Source organism: Parasteatoda tepidariorum, chromosome 7 (assembly GCF_982258835.1).
Source record: "Parasteatoda tepidariorum strain Cologne lab strain chromosome 7, Ptep-v5.0, whole genome shotgun sequence".
Classification (NCBI taxonomy): Eukaryota; Metazoa; Arthropoda; class Arachnida; order Araneae; family Theridiidae; genus Parasteatoda; species Parasteatoda tepidariorum.
Genome location: NC_141761.1, coordinates 84,881,317 through 84,899,553, shown reverse-complemented (window position 1 = coordinate 84,899,553; position 18,237 = coordinate 84,881,317). Strand labels below are relative to the sequence as shown.

General features: G+C 27.9%; 1 protein-coding gene across 3 annotated transcripts in view; it reads left to right on the top strand.

Moving 5' to 3' along the window:
• The window catches only part of Duox (dual oxidase), a 201,744-nt gene that overhangs the window by 133,079 nt on the left and 50,428 nt on the right, over positions 1–18,237 (top strand). For all 3 annotated transcript variants that reach the window (XM_043045166.3, XM_043045167.3, XM_087168163.1), the window contains exons 7-10: positions 1,580–1,640; positions 2,357–2,453; positions 12,948–13,026; positions 14,894–14,990. In XM_043045166.3, the coding sequence (XP_042901100.1) occupies positions 1,580–1,640; positions 2,357–2,453; positions 12,948–13,026; positions 14,894–14,990 (334 nt within the window). The remainder of the gene's footprint in view (positions 1–1,579; positions 1,641–2,356; positions 2,454–12,947; positions 13,027–14,893; positions 14,991–18,237) is intronic.

Genomic DNA, 18,237 nt, shown 5'->3' with positions numbered 1-18,237 from the left:
AATAGTTAAAAGAACGGCTCTAGTATATAATCGGAGGTTCTATTTTTTGGCAATAATTTTCGTTCAATCCCATTTCTGGTAACTATGATATAATTTGCTGTCTTTGCTTTCAATGACGTCATCTTTGGGTTACCGCAACTTTTGCTTACCTTTATGTGATTGATTGGTTGGTTTATAAACTACATCTATATTCGTTTATTTGCAAGTCACCAAAAAATTAGAGCAACCCCCGACTGTAAACTATTACCAAAAGAACAATATAAATTATTTTCAAACAACTTCAATACATTATTTGCTTAATACACTATCTGCTTAATACACTATCTTATTATTGGCATCCATTTCTTTAATGATCTTTACTAATATTTAATTCATTTTTTCATTCACGTGGATCTAACTTATAAAATACAAGTCGATGCATCAAATCTTTTCTTCTCCTCTTAAATTTGATTCATCAATGGATTAATTGAAATCACATATCAGTTACATCGTATCATCCATCATATCTTCTTCCACCACTTCGTCATCTTAATTGCTTGTTACTTCTAATTGCAAACATGGACTATGTAAAGAAACTTAAGCGGTCAAATCACGTATCACAATTTAATTTGCTTTCCGTCATTCTCATTTGGAATGTCTGACAAAACTGTCATTTTCTCTACATAACTTACAAGTATAGTTACTAAAACTGTTATTATATCGAAATAGGAATGCCATGTCATTAAAGATCTTACGTTTCAAGAACTATAATATTTTACGTCCAACCATCTTAAATATTACCTAGGTTTTATATTTTAAACAAATATCATTTCATTCACAGCTACACTCTTGACTGCATTTCTCTTGTTTCATAAGTATCCCTTTTTAATTTTTATTGTATTTATTAGTTTTTTTTATATCTTAATTTCAATTGTATTATGATATATTTTGATTGAAAAGAAGCTTTTGTTAGCTTTAAAGAATACTTCCACGTATGATTTTTCATTTATTGATGCCATCGTTAAATAATAATTTTAGATCATTTTTTAACCCCTTGACTCATCATTAAACACAAAAACTCTAAACTGTGCGGAATTATTAATTTCTTGATATAGAAATGATCTTTGATTGCACCGTAAGCAACAACTCGCAACGGAATGTTGACAGAGATGCCAACGTTTCCGGACACGCCAAAATAATTTTAAAAAACGGTAAATAACTATAAACTAAATTTTGCAAATATTTGACTATTTTTGCTCGCTTTTTAAAAGGAATAGCATTGCAGAACTACTATAAAGTGGTGAATTATATAAGCCTGCGAGTTATTTAGAAATAGTGGTGGATGAAAATCTACTAAATTGAATTTATTAATCCAAGAATTACACTTGATAAACTACCACTTTAAAGTATTTATTTGCTGTCCGGCTCAAGTAGGCGTCTCTGTGTGGAAGACGTCTGAGATACGTCAATTATTGTTTTTGCATATGAAACAAATGACGTCTCCTAGACGTCATCGTATGTCAAGGGGTTAACTATAATTTATATTTATATGGTAATTCTTATGCACAATGTTAATTCAAAACTGTTATTATTTTTTTAGAAAGTTATTTTGTACGAATATGTGCCAACATTATTGGAAGAAGATATTACCCCATATTCGGGTAAGTACTGGTTTTGATTGGTATTTTTAGTTTACAATACATGTTTTTAAGGTGGGTTTTTTTTCACCAAATTTTCAGTAAAAATACTTCGTTGAAACGATTAATTGATTAATTGACAACATTTTTTAAGTATTTTAATTCACACTTCCGAAAAAAATAATTTATGTATTAAAAATTCACTGATTATATAAAAGAAAAATAGTCCATACATGTTGTGGTTGCATAAATTAACTTAGCTATAAGTCTTCGAAAATCCTCAACATCAACTGACACTACAAAGAGAAAAATAACTTTTTGGTAACATAATTTAGCTTCATTTCTCTTTCAAGAAACTAAATTTGCAAAAACTTAAGTATTAAATTTAGAAAATAATGTCTCAATAATTAGAAGATTTTGCTTGGACTGTTTCATCTTCAAAAAATTCAACGTCATTTTTTTATATTTTTTGTGCGTTAAGTTTTTATTTTATTCAATTATTTATATGAAATTTACCTGAAATATGACGAAGTTGTAAAACTATGGAAATTCTAAGTTTGAAACTATTATTTACATAAATTTTAAGCTTTTATTTATCCAGAATTTATTTAAATCTAATTTAGTATCTTTATATCGTTTAAACCGATGCTTGAAAAATCTGGAAATATTTTGAAATCGATGCATAATAATAAACTTTTAGACTATGCTTTATTATACGCTTACCAAATCATATTTTATAGGATACAAGCCTGATGTACATCCCGGAGTTAGCCACGTATTTCAAAGTGCAGCTTTTCGTTTCGCACACACTATGATACCACCAGGACTTTACCGAAGGTAAATTTATTAATTTACACTACTTTCTCTGTTTTATTCACAAAAAAGTTAATAGTTCCATTTAAGAGTACTCTCAACTTTAACCTTAATAAATGAAACTTTTTCAATTCATTGTACTTTAGCAAAAACTTGTTGTTGTAGTAGGTTCTATTATTAGCAACGTTTCTTCTTTTTCCCAACATTCAAATTCTATTTTTACCATTGCAAAACTAATGAGGTAAGGTTATTGCAATACTACATTAACCAGTTAGGATGGAGCACGTGTACCCCTTCCTCTTATGCTTCCGCTTTTAAAATTCACTTCCATACATAAAAATTAAAAGTCATTAAGATCTTGAAGGGTTAGTGAAGTAGATAAGAAAATCAAAAATCTCCATCAAAATACTTGATAAATTGAACTTAGTATCATTAGTCTCAATGGAAATTAATGGATTTCTGCTTGACATGCGTGCGCACTTAGAGAGTTTCCATGATTTATATTGCGCATCTAGGGTGAGATAAAGATCTTGGACGATTGAGTTGGAATACAAACAAAAATCGAGACTGACAGATGAACATAAGTGAAATAACCCCATTCACATAAATTGTACAACTTTGGATGGAAAAGAAGTCACGATTTTCCAATCAAAGTTAAGTTGGTGTTAGTATTTTTTCACTTTTGATTTCTTCAGAAAAGAAAATTAACGCGCATGGATTTTAAGATAATTATATGGATCCTTCTGTGGGGAGGATAACAATTACGAACGGGTAATCAACAAAAAATATGAAGGTTCTGCGTAGTTGGAACGGAATACGAAAAAAATGAAGTGATACAAAACATATTTGGAATGATATTACATTTTCAAATTTTTTGGAAACAACAACCGATACGTTACATGCATTTTTACCCTATTTTAAGCTCTTTATATAAAAGTTTTTAAGCGCCAACAATATTTTGTGTGTTCAACATAACGTTACATTTTCTTTTTCTTCGGAAAAACTCGAAAACTTAAAATCTTGAGTCATGGCTGGTAGATACGAACTCCACATCTGGCTCGCACCGACTACAGTGCTGACGTAAAATATCCTCAGTGGTAGACGGATCATGGGTTGGAGTCCCCTTGCTATTCGGCTAACCGTGGGGAGGTTTTCATGGATTTCCTCTCCATGTAACGCAAATGCGGGTTAGTTCCTTCAAAAAATCTTCTACGAAGGCAAATTTCTCCCAATTCTTGATCCAGAAATTCCCTTGTCTCTTGGATCGGGTACAAAATTGCAAGGCTTCGTCATTAAACATTGATAGTCGTAAATTCAAAATTGGGTTGGCGGCTCAACAACGGTTATAAAATAAAATAGTAATAAAAAAAACTTAAAAGCTTGAAATTATAGAAGTGAGCGAAAAAAAATTTACAACTACCATAGAATAAAAAGTTTATACATCGGTAATTAGTACCAGCATTTCATATTGTTTACATTTGGAATGTTTCGGAAGGGTTTAGTGTTTCCTGCAGGAAAATATCATTCTGGTAAGATTCGCTTATAGGTTGCACAGAGGATCAAAAAGCAAAATTAATTTAAGGCTTAAAATAGATACAAAAACTAAAGTTAAAATGCTAAAATAAGCTAAGGGCAACGCAACATCGACATAACATTTACAAATCAAAATTGCCAGCTTGTTGGCCGAACGATCAGTTTGCCTGACTGTGAAGCCAATGGTTGGGGGTTCGTATCCCGCTCAGGGCATGGATGTTTCTCTCTGTGTTGCTCTCTTTTGTGTGATGTGTAAATGTGGCCCACCCTATAAACCGGTATCTGTGGCAATACTACTCGCATCCGTGACTTAGATTCACAGGTGTCCAGTGAGTAACCTTAAATGAGTAATACTTCCGGCATCTTCCTAGGTGAAGAACGAAAGTTCAGTGATTTCCGTTACAAAATTAATTTTTAAAAAAATTTAAACCATTTAAAAAAAACGAAATTTCATTGACTGTCATTAAATAAAATTGTAAAAAGTAATATACTTATCAAAAATTATTTTCGACATAGAATTATCTTTGGATAAACTAGTTTCATAAGTGTGTTAATTTTAAATTTTAAAGGATTTATCATTCCTTTCTTAATTCATTTTAAATAGACCTATGCAATTAGCGCATGCCTATGCTAATTAATTATTGAATATTATGTAAAATAAATACAAATATCTGTTACCTATCTGGAAATTTTATTAAAAATATGATAGGAAAAACATTTTATTTCTCCTTCTATTTGGGAAAATTAAACTAACGTGACTACCACTTTTTAATAACTGATCAAATACTGACCATAATTTGTTGTGTAAACTATCAGAAATAAATACATATGTTATTACCTATAAAATGAAGCAGAAGTCACGCATAGAAATGAAAAGTAGAAATGAATGGTTTTTACTGCCAATTTTTTATTTTTATTTGGGTAAGAAACAGACTAAATATAAATACATATTAGTATAATTAAAATTTCAAAATAACCTTTTAGTTTTGAACTTCATTAATAACAATCATATATAACGCTATTTTGAATTCAAATTATTAATTATTTATATACATATATGACAGCAGCTACTTAGTTATTTAGATAAATGACCAATCATACAAATGACCATCGAACAAAACCATGAAATTTCTGGTTATCGGAGTTACACAACTCGTTTTTCCAATTAAGTTTAAGTCATTATTTACTTTGATAACATTTACTGGTGACAGTAAATATTGAATTTTTACGATTGGCTTTAGGACCCACCCACTATTGTGGACTCACAAGTTGACTTGAGAAATATGCTTATCAAACGTCCGGGAAAGTTGGTTTTTGGTTGATTTATGGTCTGGATTCAATTACTCGCAGATATTGTTTGCAGAGATGAGTTAGAAAAAATAAATATTTTTCTTTCGTGATATGAATGTTTAATGTAAAAAACTGAGAAAACTGAGTGTTTCTAGTAGATATTCTTATGCAACTTTGCTGCTTAATTAAATTGTTAAAATAGTTCTTGAATTGTGAAGAAAAATGATTTTTTTTTTTAAAAATGGTTGAGAATATTTCTCCAACAACTAACATGTATAATAAATTATTATAGCAAATTATTATAATAAACTGTTATGATAAATTATTATAAGAAATTATTATACTAAATCATTATAATAAATTATTATTAGAAATTATCATAATAAATTTGAATTATAAATTTATGTCCTGGGAAAATTGGTTATCTTGTGAATTTATGGTCTGGATTCAATTACTCGCAGATATTGCTTGCAGAGATGAGTTAGAAAAAATAAATATTTTTCTAACGTGATATGAATGTTTAATGTAAAAAACTGAGAAGACCGAGAATATTCATATGTAACTTTGCAGCCTAATTAAATTGTTAAAATAGCTTTTGAACTGTGGAGAAAAATGAATTTTTTTTTTTTAAAAAGATAAGAATTTTTTTCCAAAAATTAACATGTATAATAAATTATTATAGTAAATTATTATAATAAACTATTATGATAAATTATTATAAGAAATTATTATAAGAAATCATTATGATAAATTATTATAATAAATTAAAATTATTAATTTACGTCCTGGGAAAATTGGTTATCTTGTAAATTTATGGTCTGGATTCAATTACTCGCAGATATTATTTGCAGAGATGAGTTAGAAAAAAAAAAAACAATTTTCCTAATGTGATATGAATGTTTAATGTAAAAACTGAGAAAATCGAGAATATTCTTATGTAACTTTGCAGCTTAATTAAACTGTTAAAATAGTTTTTGAATCGTGGAGAAAAATGAATTTTTTTTTAAAAACTAACACGTATAATAATTTATTCTGATAAATTATTATAATAAACTATTATGATCAATTATTATAATAAATTATAATAATAAATCATTATAACGAATTATTATAAGAAATTTGAATTATTAATTTACGTCTAGGGAAAATTGTTTTTTTTTGTGAATTTATGGAGATCAGGATTGAATTACTCGCAGATATTCCTTACAGAGTTGAGTTAAAAAAAAATGTTCACGTGATAGGGTAACATTAAATACTGAATGTTTCTAGTAGATATTCTTATGTAACTTTTCAGCTTGATTAAATTGTTAAAATATTTTTCTGAATTGTAGAGAAAAATGTACTTTTATTAAAAAAGAAATAAACGAAAGTTGAGAATTCTTTCTTTAAAAAAATAAACACTTATAATAAATGTTTTTCATAGGAAAAAATAACGTAAAAGATACCTTCTGATGTTTAAGTTTAGAAATAATCGGCAGTGATATTTTCTGTAAGAAAAAAGGACGTTAATGAAAGACCTTTCTTTTAAAATTTAATTCTATAAAATAATTTGTATTTCAAATGAGGTTTATTTTATTTAAGTATATTTTTAATCTCAGTTTTTTGAGAAAATATTCCACGATTCCAGATATTGGATTAATTTTAAATTTTATACTTTTGTTTCTGAATAAAATAAAACTTTTAAAACTCTTATTGTGCATCAAATTATCCTTTTATTTTTCATTTAAAAATAATGCATTAAAATAAGGTAATGAACGTAATTTTTAGAAAAAAAATAGTTTTATAGTAAATCGGCTTTTTTTTTCTTTATTTTCCATTTAAAACTTCAATTTTCAAAGAAAAATTTTATCATTGAAAGTTTTTTATATTTTGTTATCATAACTTTCCAGGAAAAAAATTTTTTTTTTAATTTTTCTAAAAAGAAATTCATTTTTAATAATAATATTTTAATAATAATCATTTTTAATAATAATATTGACTTCTGATATTGTCAACTTCAGTTTGGACTAACAATGTTTTTAACAGTTCCTACTTCATATTTTTTTTTTCAAAAATATTTTAAATGCAAAATTCATTGATATGTTGAAGAAACCAATGAAAAGGATAAGAATGTATAGTACAAGTAAATTTGACTTGTTTTAGATATTTTCAAATTATTAACTAAATTAAAGGGAACTTTGACTTATTAAAGTAAAAATAATAATTCTAATTTCCTTTAAAAATGTTCTGCTCTGAATTATTTCGTATTGATTGCTAAAACCATAAATTATTTTATGCTTAAATTGATGTCTATGCGAACTACAAGATATCTTAATTATGTAAAAAACTACTAATTCGCTCAAAGAGCCGCGGTGGCTCAGGGAATCGAGGATTCGCTTTCCAATGAGGTGACTTCAGGTTCTAATCCCAGTGGTGGCTGGTAAAACGAATTCTGATTCCGACTTGCTCAGACTACAGTGCTGACATTAAATACCTTCAGTGATTGACGGATCATGAGTTAAATCCGTCTACTATCATCGTAGTTCTCCTCTCCATATAATGCAAATGCGGGTTAGTTCAATCAAAAAGTCCTCCACGAAGGCTAGTGTTTGCCAATGCTGGATTTAGGCCCTCCCTTGTCTTCTGGGTTATGTTCAAAATTACAAGGTTACAAAGTTGAACATTGATAGTTGCAAGCTCAGAATTAGGTTGGCTGTTCAGCTCCGTTTATGAAATGAAATAAAGTCTCGCTCAAAGGACCGCGGTGGGTCACTGAAGTGAGCCAGATTTGAATCCTAGCGTTGACTAGTCAAATCGAATTCTGCTCCCGGCTCGCACCGACCATTGTACTGACTTCAAATATCCTCAGTGGTAGACGTATCGTGGGTCAGAATTCCCTGGTCGTCGAGCAACACTTGGGAGGTTTCATAGTTTTCCTTACCATGTATTACAAATGCGGGTTAGTTCCATCAGAAAGTTCTCTTGGAAAGCTAGTTTGTATCAATGCTTGATTTAGGAATTCCCTTGTCTTCTGCGTCGGGATTAAAATTACAAGGCTACGGAGTTGAACATTGATAGTCATAAATTCAGTATTGGGTCGGCTGTTCAACACCAGTTGTAAAATAAAACTAAAAAAAAAAAACAATCGCTCAGAATTAAAACAGTAATTTAATAAATAAAATAGATCTAGATATGTCAGTTACTTCCTCTTATGCTGGTGGAATCATATATGAGCTAAACATTAATATACAATGAGCTAAAAATTAATGTGCAATGAGCTAAAAATAAATATACAATGAGCTGAGAATTAATATGCAACGAGCTAAAAATTTATATACAATGAGCTAAAAATTAATATACAGTGAACTACTAATTAATTAATATAAAATACGACAACAAGTATTTAATATACAAAGAGCAAATGACAAATAATATACTACTTTCATTGCGATGAAAAAATATACTAAAAACCCTAAATAATTTCTTATTTTGCATAATTTTAATTTTGAAAAAATATTTATACATGATAAATATGCAATACATATTATAAAATAAATAAACGTAATTAAAATAAGTTTAAATCATGAGCTCAGTTGTCAATAAAAGTTTCAATGCGAAGTTCTTCCTCAAGCATAATAATTCCCTTTACTTTGAAAATAAGTAAAACAGAAATGACAGTAAATACATACCTCAACCTACATTCACAGTTATTGTCAAAATATTATTAAAAAGCATGTCTTGTGTGCCGTAATAAACTGTATTGCAAAGGCATCACTTGAGCTTCAAAGGTTATATTGCAACCCATAATTACTCGTTAGAGTTGAAAGAAAGTATTAATTAATGTACTTTTGAGTGTCTTTCTTTCCAAGACACAAATTTTTTTATAGTTACATATTTTTGGTTAAAAAATATATCTTAGATAGTAATTAATATGCAATCCGATAGAATATTGTACCTAACAACATAATTAACTTGTCATACTTCATTTGGCTTTTCTGTACAGTGTTCACTCGTCTCTGCAATTTTAAACAGGTATCGTAATCTCTGTAATTAGATACCACGAGATGAACTGGTTTAGTGCCCTAAGAATATCCATGATGAAATATTGAAAATTGATAGCTCTGAACCATATCCATGAAAGGAATTTTTCTAATTCAACATACTGTTTTACTCGAAACTATGGACTGACAAAAAAACATTTATTAGAACAATTACTGATTATTGCGTATACAAAATTTAAATGCGGCTTTAAAATCAAAATTTGTTTTTTTTTCCAAAATTTTTAAGTATTCTGAGAAAAGAATTCTGACCGCTTTGAATTTCAATGGTTTAATGGTTCTCAACTAATGGAAAAAGGTCACATGAGGTTAATTTTGATATAATTTTGAATTTTTTTTCCATAGCCAAACTTGAATTTTAAAAAAAATTAATAAAAAGGATTGATACTATTTATTCCGAGAGAGCATCAGTTTCGTTATTTAATTGCCACACTTCGTATTTCAGTACTATTGTTAATTATATCATCGATTACATAGTTGTATTCAAAAATTTTGATTTCAGAACAAAAAACTTAAAAATGCACTCATTCGTTTGAGTTTCTAAAATATTTTTTAACCCGACAGACAGCTTCTTGGCTAGTTGGCAATAACCATCATACTGGGTTTTACTAATAAATTTAAATTGGTTCCAATTTAAATGTATAACACATATTCTAAATACTTAAAAGAATATCAATTTTGAAATATTTTGTTCGTACAATGTCTTACTCTAATGGGTATTAAGGGGCAAACAGCAATAATTTAGAAGCAAAATTGCTTTGCTTAGACATTGATTTTGTTATTTCTTTGCAAAAATGTGCAGCTAATTACTTCAATATAAATTATATTTGCCCAACTGTTCGCCATTGTAAATGTTATTGTGAAATGGTCTAATACCTAATTTATTATTATTCTAAAGCATTTCTATGGTACTTCACTTCATTTTAAATTTCAAATATTGTTCATTTGGAAATAAACCAGTGCTTAAATATATTTTTATAGGGAAAAAAATATGAAGTTCTTAAAAATTCAAAAAGTATATAAATAAATATTTAAAAATCTTAACAAATTTCGACTGATTATTTAAATAATATTTCTTAATTAATTATTATCCTATCATCAGAAATTAAATTTTTAAAAATTATGCCTTACTTCAAGCTCTATGTAAAAAAAAGCTCAAATTTCTATTTAATTTTTGATTGTACTGAAGTTCCCTGGGAGAAAATGTTTAGCCACAATTATTTTGCTAATTACGAACGATATGTCTGTAGTGTCACAAAACTAACTACTTAAATTACCATTTTTTTTTCAACTGATGACTAATTTTATTTTGCTTAATAAAATTGAAAATAAAGAACGAGCTTTAATTAGGTAAATATGAATTGTGTGAAATGCTTTCATAATGAAACCAAAATTACTATCACAAAAACAGAAAAACAAAAAAAACAAAAATTCATAATGGCATAGACATAAATTGCCGATTTAAGCATTTTCTGTTTTAGGGCTGAAGTTCTACATTCAACCCACATAAACTTGAACCGATTCGAATCTTTCTGATTTCCTTCTATTAAAACTTATGATTTATATTTGACATTTGATAGGCAATAACATTTGATAGGTTTAAATCTAAATGTCAAGCAACTGGTTTAACTTTTTTTAAACGATTCTTTCTAAAATACTTAACTGTTAAAAAAAACTCCAAATACTTAATTATCTCTAAATGGTGGCGTATTTTGTAAAATAACTATTATAATTAAGTCCATTTTCAAATACTCAATTGTTGGCTTCAAGTATTAACCATTTTCGTTTAACGTCTGCTTGTGTTAAGGAAATTATTGATTTCTTTTGAATCCTTGAAGAAATTAAATAATTTACTAAAAAAAAATTCTAAAATGATATTTTTTCTAGAGTTTTACATCCTTTTCTTTGTATTTCATTGAGTTTCCCATTTCTGGAAAATGGATTGTTTGATTGCTAAATACTTTCGGAAACAAATAAAATATCCGAACCAAACATAGCAATTACTTTCTTCGGCCAATGGTCTTGGCTGGAAAACCAGATGAATCATTAGTATGCAATAATGTGTCCTTCGCAATCGGCCTTCACTTTTCTAAAGGCCACTCGTTGATAGATATGTCTTTCGATCTTTGATATGTCTGTGGTTTCGGGCAATAAATATTTGTTAAGACGAAAGGAAATCCCGCATCGTCAAATTTAACTTTGACATTTGAGTAAAAGAAAATAACAGTTTGCGACAAATATTTGTTACTTTTCCCACATTTGTTTGTGTATTAAAATTAATGTTTTTATTTAAGAATGGAAAGATGTATGCGTTACACATGCGTCAAAAGTATTTCACATGCGTCTTTCGAAATTGGATATGTTTGTGGTTTCAGGCAATAAATGCGTGTTAAGAGGCAGGGAAATCCCGCATCACCAAATTTAAATTTGACATTTGAGTAAAATATAACTCACACATGCGTCCCATATATGTACTCATTATATCACTCACCAGTCATGGGGTGTTTAAAAAAATCTGTAAATACTTTCTAATGGTGAAATACTTTTTTTGAAAGTACATTTTATCTCTTCCTGATTGTTTCAATTTTTGGAAACAAATTTTTTTAATCTGCTATGAATATGAAATACTGAGATGAATTCATTACCAAAAAAATTCTTTCTAGTTTGGTTACATAAGACATTAAATAAAACTTAAAATTCGATTTGAAAGATATGACTAAGTAAGTTCTTTAGTCAATATTGTCATATTGCAAGAAAATTCTTTTTCTAGAACTCCTTTGCAGTTGAAACATTTGACTATTTGACAATAAAGATGTTTCCGAGATTTCAGGCTTAAGTTTATATAAATACCATACCTGAATTTTTATCGTTTGCATCATCAGCTAATTATTATTTTTATTTTTTTAATAAAAAATTTAAATGGGAATTCTCTTTAAACAACCAAATTGAGTATCAGTTTAGTCTTTTTTACTCAAATATCTACATTTATCAAGACAGAGGGATTCATGCTGAAATGGAAATAATATAATATGGACAAAATCTTTCGTACAACAATGTTTAAAGTTTTAACGTTTCAAGCATTAATGACATTAAATACCATAGAGAATGTGACTGATGTAATGTACGAGTATTTCAATTCCTGACTAATTGGATACCTGCAAGTGACGTCATCTTAGGTAAATCGTGGAATTGGAGTTTCAGGAGCCAATCAGGCTCGACACACACGCGTAACATCGCCTACAGGTATCCAGTGAAATCTGATTAATTACATGGTTAGGCCTAATCACCTTACTTTTTATCGAATTTCAAGTACCCAATTGATATTTATTGACATGATAAATTAAAATATTTACTGTTCAATGATCCTAAATAATCATACGTCGTTAAATCTCGTTTAACGATATTCAATATCATAAACAAAAGGGGTGAAAGATTATCTTACAACAAATTTTATTTAAACAACAGTTGCCATAATCAGCGAAATTACCCTTAAACTTATTGAAAAAATCTTTTTTTCTGTATTTCATCCATACATAATAAACTTTAAGAAACCATTAATGGGTTTATGTATTATAAATATTAAGTAATCTTTCTTTTTTTATCACGGTTTGTTTATTTGTTTACTTACATATAAGTTAAACAGTAAAATATTTTACAGAGATGGAAAATGCAACTTCAAAAATACAATGAGTGGATATCCTGCAATAAGACTGTGCTCAACATGGTGGAATTCAGAGGTAAATAAGAATAATTCCAATTCGCATTCCATTATTTAAGATAAAATGATTTTATGTAATTTAACTGAAAATTTTTATTGCTTGTTAATTTAACACTGAATGTGTGATATTGAAAGTTAATTTTAGAGTTAATATATTTGAATTACTACACATTTTTCAATTCCTTCTATTAGTTCACACTCTCCCTATATCTTGTTCACATTTTCGATCGTTAATAAAATACTTTTTATTCATTCTATCAAGTTCAAATGCATTCTTTTGAACTTGCAGTGAATGATACCTGATGTTAATGCAGTTTTTCTAATATTAATTCATTAATTAAATAGGAATGAACGATAAACGAAATGGAACTTTCTGATTGGTTAAGCGTTAGTCAATGTTTTAAATTTTACTATAAACGATTCAGTTTTGCACATATTTTAAAGATAACAGTGAAAATTTCTAACTTATACTTCTACTTGAACAAAAAAAAATTGTTTATTGATCACATTTAATTATTTTATATTCGCTGTGCTAGATAAATTCAATAAAGAACATGTAATGTTGTTTATTGAATTTATGACTGAATTATAATTATGTATGCAATACATGCATGTATGGTTCACGTCACCAAACTTATACTTTAATAGTTGTCTGATACCAGGCCCCTTTTTGTTTCAATTCCTACTATTACTTCACACTCTTCTTATATATATTTCAAATTTTCAATCGTTAATAAAATACTTTTTTTCATCCTTTCAAGCTCAAATACATTTTTTACTTAACGTTAATACAGTTTTTTCAAATATTCATTCATTATTTAAATTTAATTAACTAATTTTAGTTTTATATGGGGGAAAAATTTAATTATTTAGTAAAAAGTAACTTAAAAAATTTGTTGATTTAAGTAGAAATAAACATTAAAAAAAAAAAATTATTGTTCGTTTTATAATTTACTAATATAAAATACCATTAATTAAGAGTCAGCATAATATTTATAAATATTCTATGAGCTGTTTAAGATGACAAGTTCAATAAAACTGCCAAGAAAATGCACTACAGATATTACTGACGATGATATTGGAACTAAGTATGTTTATTAAGAATGAGGCTTTTAAAAAAATTCATTATAGGTGTCTCGACCCAATATACATATAAAAATTTTTTAAACAAAATAACTACACATTACAATGAAAAGAAGGGATGATTTGGAGGTTAAAGCAGTAGTTTCCATTGAAGCAATAACCCCTTAAAAAATAAGGTAAATTTAAGGTTGACAGTTGTATAGAATACGCCTGAGGTGGAAAATGAGGTTATGTTTGCACCAAAAATAGCTTCAATAAACCACTGTTGCAACCTCATTCACACCTCATCAAATTAACCTCATATACAGTATAGCCGAGCGTTACTTTTAGTTAAAAAACAGAGAAATTATTCACACCTCATATGTTTATTTGCAGAACAAATAACATCTCAAAAACAACTTCTCTAAGCAAATTGCTCTAAGGTAGATTTCTATCTATCTAAAGAAGAAGAAAAAAGCTCAAATGTGAGTAATAGAGTAAATCAATTTCATGCACCCTGCTCAGGAGGTTGATTTTTTGTGATTGTTTTTGAAATCAACTTCAAATAAAGCACAAAACAACCTAAAACCTCAATTTTTATAAGTTGATGGTGTTCGTGTTTTTCTTCTCCATGTAACACACACTACGATAAATTTTCTCTACGAAGTTAATTTTCTTTATAATTGATGGAGTTGCACTGCCTAAAAACATTAAGCAATAATAATTAATTATAGTGTAATTTTTTTTTTTTAAATTGAAGGAAATTAGTTTTTTAATAATGGAAGCATATATTTACCTGATTAAACAGACATAATTGTTTATAGGAAGTACTGTTGGAGTCTGGCGTAGAAGAACTATTCATGGGAATGATGTCACAAATATCAGAGAGAGAAGATGCTATTTTATGCAGTGATGTCAGAGGTCAGTAAAAACCTACAAAAAATTAAACATTTTTCATTTATTTGTAAAATTGTTTGACATGATGATTAGAGAAAAACTTTTAAAAAATTATATGAAAATTACATTTAAATTGAAGCTTTTAAAGTAGAACAAATGCATCATACTAAATCTTTAATGTGGGATCTTTGATATAATCTTTTACAGTTGTAACAATTGGAAAAAACTTTTTGCACCTGTATTCACTAAAATAAAACACTTCATTATTAAAGTATCCTGACTAGTGTAAAAGCATGATTTTGGACAAAATTTTCGAAATTGAGTTTATTACAAATTTAGAATTCCTGTAATTGTAGCTTTCTAAAAATATTTTTCTTTGTTCTCCAATGATTTACAAAATTATAGCAGTTTTTGTGTAAGAGGATAGCAGTAGATAGGCTAGTGATTTTAAGTTTTAAAATTCGTTTAACTCAAAATCAAGTTTTTTCATACTTTACACCACCTAAAACTTGATATTTCATATTTTTTTTCAAGTTATTGTTTACAATTTTTCAAGAGCGTTCATGGTTATAGCACCCACATTTTGAACTACAGACTAAGAGAAAAAGGTAGAATTTCATTTTTTATGCATGTTTTTTCGCAAAGACACGTGTGTAAATTTTTAAAAATATGCCGTTTTAACTACAGTGATCCCTAACTCAGAAGAATACGCACTTGCTTTTAAAATAATAGCGCAAAACATAGTTGATTACCTTCTAAATAAAATCCTCAAAGGGCTTTTTGTTTCCGGAGATAGAAATTTTTTTACAGTGTTTAGCGTTGATGCAAAAGTTACTTATTTTTACTTAAAAATGACCACTTAAGGAAATTAATAATTTTTGCCAGTTTTTACACACAATAAAACATTCAAACTTGTTTTTTAAAATTTTATATTAATATTTTTAAAGCAACAGCAAAATTAGTCTGATACCTTAAAATAAAAGTCAGTTTTCTTTTATTTCTGGTTTTATTTATGTTCATTATTTTTAATTTCGTCTGAATTTTCATAATTTTTTAAACATTGCTACCTCTGCTATTGCAAATATTATAACGTAAACATGTTGATTTACTAGTGAAACAGACTACATTGTAAAAAACGCGAAATTAAAATGCGTAATGAAGTACCACACTTTAGGTGCGTCATCTGTAAAATCCACTTTACCGTGAAATCCATTCGCACCGTAAAATATACCGTAATTTTTGCACCAATATTTTTTTACTCACAAGAGAGATTCAGAGAGAGAGATAGGAAAAGTGATTATTTGAGTGATTCAGTGAATTTATAGTAATTATTACTGTAAAAATTACGGTACATCAGATTTTTTGTTCAAATACATATTCCGATAAAAATGGATTTTGCGGTAAAAAGTATCAGCTCCCTAAATGCCAGCACTTATTACCGTAACTTGATCCCAATTTTTCTAAGATATAGCAAGAAAGATATCCCAAGTGTAACTCATAAATAGAGTTAATTGGAGCTTTAAATCGATTTAACGATCCAGTTAATCGAGTTACATTAAATCGAGTTGACTCATAAATCAATTCAACTTACCAAGGGACTTTTAAGTTAAGGTTTAAGATAGGACAAAAATGTTGCCAGTTTCATTTGAGAATTATTGATTTTTGACAAAAAGAAATTACAAAAAATTTGAAAAATATAGTTTTTGTGAAAAATTAACGTTAGCAAAAATTTTCCAAGTAAATAACATTTTAAATAATACATTGCATAAACATAATATTTGTTCACAGTTTATTCAAATTCAGTTTATTTAAATTAAAATTTTCCCTTTTAATTTATTTTCCTTTCTCTAGTATAAAGTTCGAAAACATACGAAAATACGTTTGTCATTCGTAACAAAAATTGCCTTTTCAAATTATGTGCATATTTTTGTACTTTTTGAGCAAAATGTAGCTTATTAAGAAACATTTACTGATAAAATCATCTTTTTAGTAATAATGTATAAGTTAAGTAAAGTTTCGAAATTTTGAACTTAAAACTAGGGTAAAAGTGAACCAACACGTTAAAATCAACAATGATTTTCCATTCTTGACTTTAACTAACGTTAAGATGAAAAGCGCTATTTTAAGTGACTTATAATTTAATAAAACATATAAAAGAAAAAAAATATATTATTTCCCAGACTTTAAATTAAACTTAAATGTCGAATGACATTCTGGGTACCTTACCTTAGTTAATGATTATTGTTAGAAGAAAATTGAAGATAAAAAATAATGTTTTTAATGCTAATGAAATCTAAAAATAAATTTGAAATAAGTTTCATAATATAATTAGTTTGATAACTTCATATAATTTTAAAAAAAGAGCTTAAAACTGGAAAATCTTGGTTTATTTTGTTCTCGACGACCTTTACAGCAATTTGGGATATCATTGCCCAAGCCGAAAAGCATGATGGTAATTGTAATCGCAATATATTTTCCAAACAGTTAATTATTTATAAAACAAAATAACACGTTCAAAAATTTGGTTGTTCTTACTTATTTTTCAAGCATTATGAAATTAAATTTTAAAAACCACTTGTTTTCTTTTTTTTTTGTTAACTGAAAACAATAAATATTTCTTACATTTATAAGAAAATTGCTGAGCTATTACACAACAATTCTCTATACCATCATAAAAGAAATCATTAAATTATTTTCCTAGCGATAAATGATTTTCAAAAACATACATAATGTCGAAACATTTTTCTTCCATTCAATCTTGATGATTTCCAATAAAGCAAAATTATGTTAAAAATGTCGATTCTCGATGTTATGCAATTTTACCGCCACAAAAATTTTTACTAATAGCTTAAGAACATCTCATTTCTTTGTTACATCGATGTTTTTATGAGAAACCACCCGTGGTTTTATAGATTCACACTTTTATGTACTTCAATTTAGGTTGGCTATAAAACTTCAGCAGTAAATGGTGATTCAAATCCTCTCTTCATTAGGTTTGAGCAACATTTTCGCTCAACCACTGGACTTTATTTTTTCGATAAATCACCCCAGCCTCAATTTTGGTGTAATAGGTCGAGTTCCAAAAACAATTGATTTCCCTATTTCGACGAACATTTTCAATACAACCTCTCATCCTCTTTATTCTTCCTCATACTCTCATCTTTGAAACAAACAAAGCATTTACTCTTACTTGACCCCAGCTTTCGCTTAGAATGAAAATTTCAACTTCTCACGTCCCATGGGCGAACCTGTCTACTATACCTTATACCCA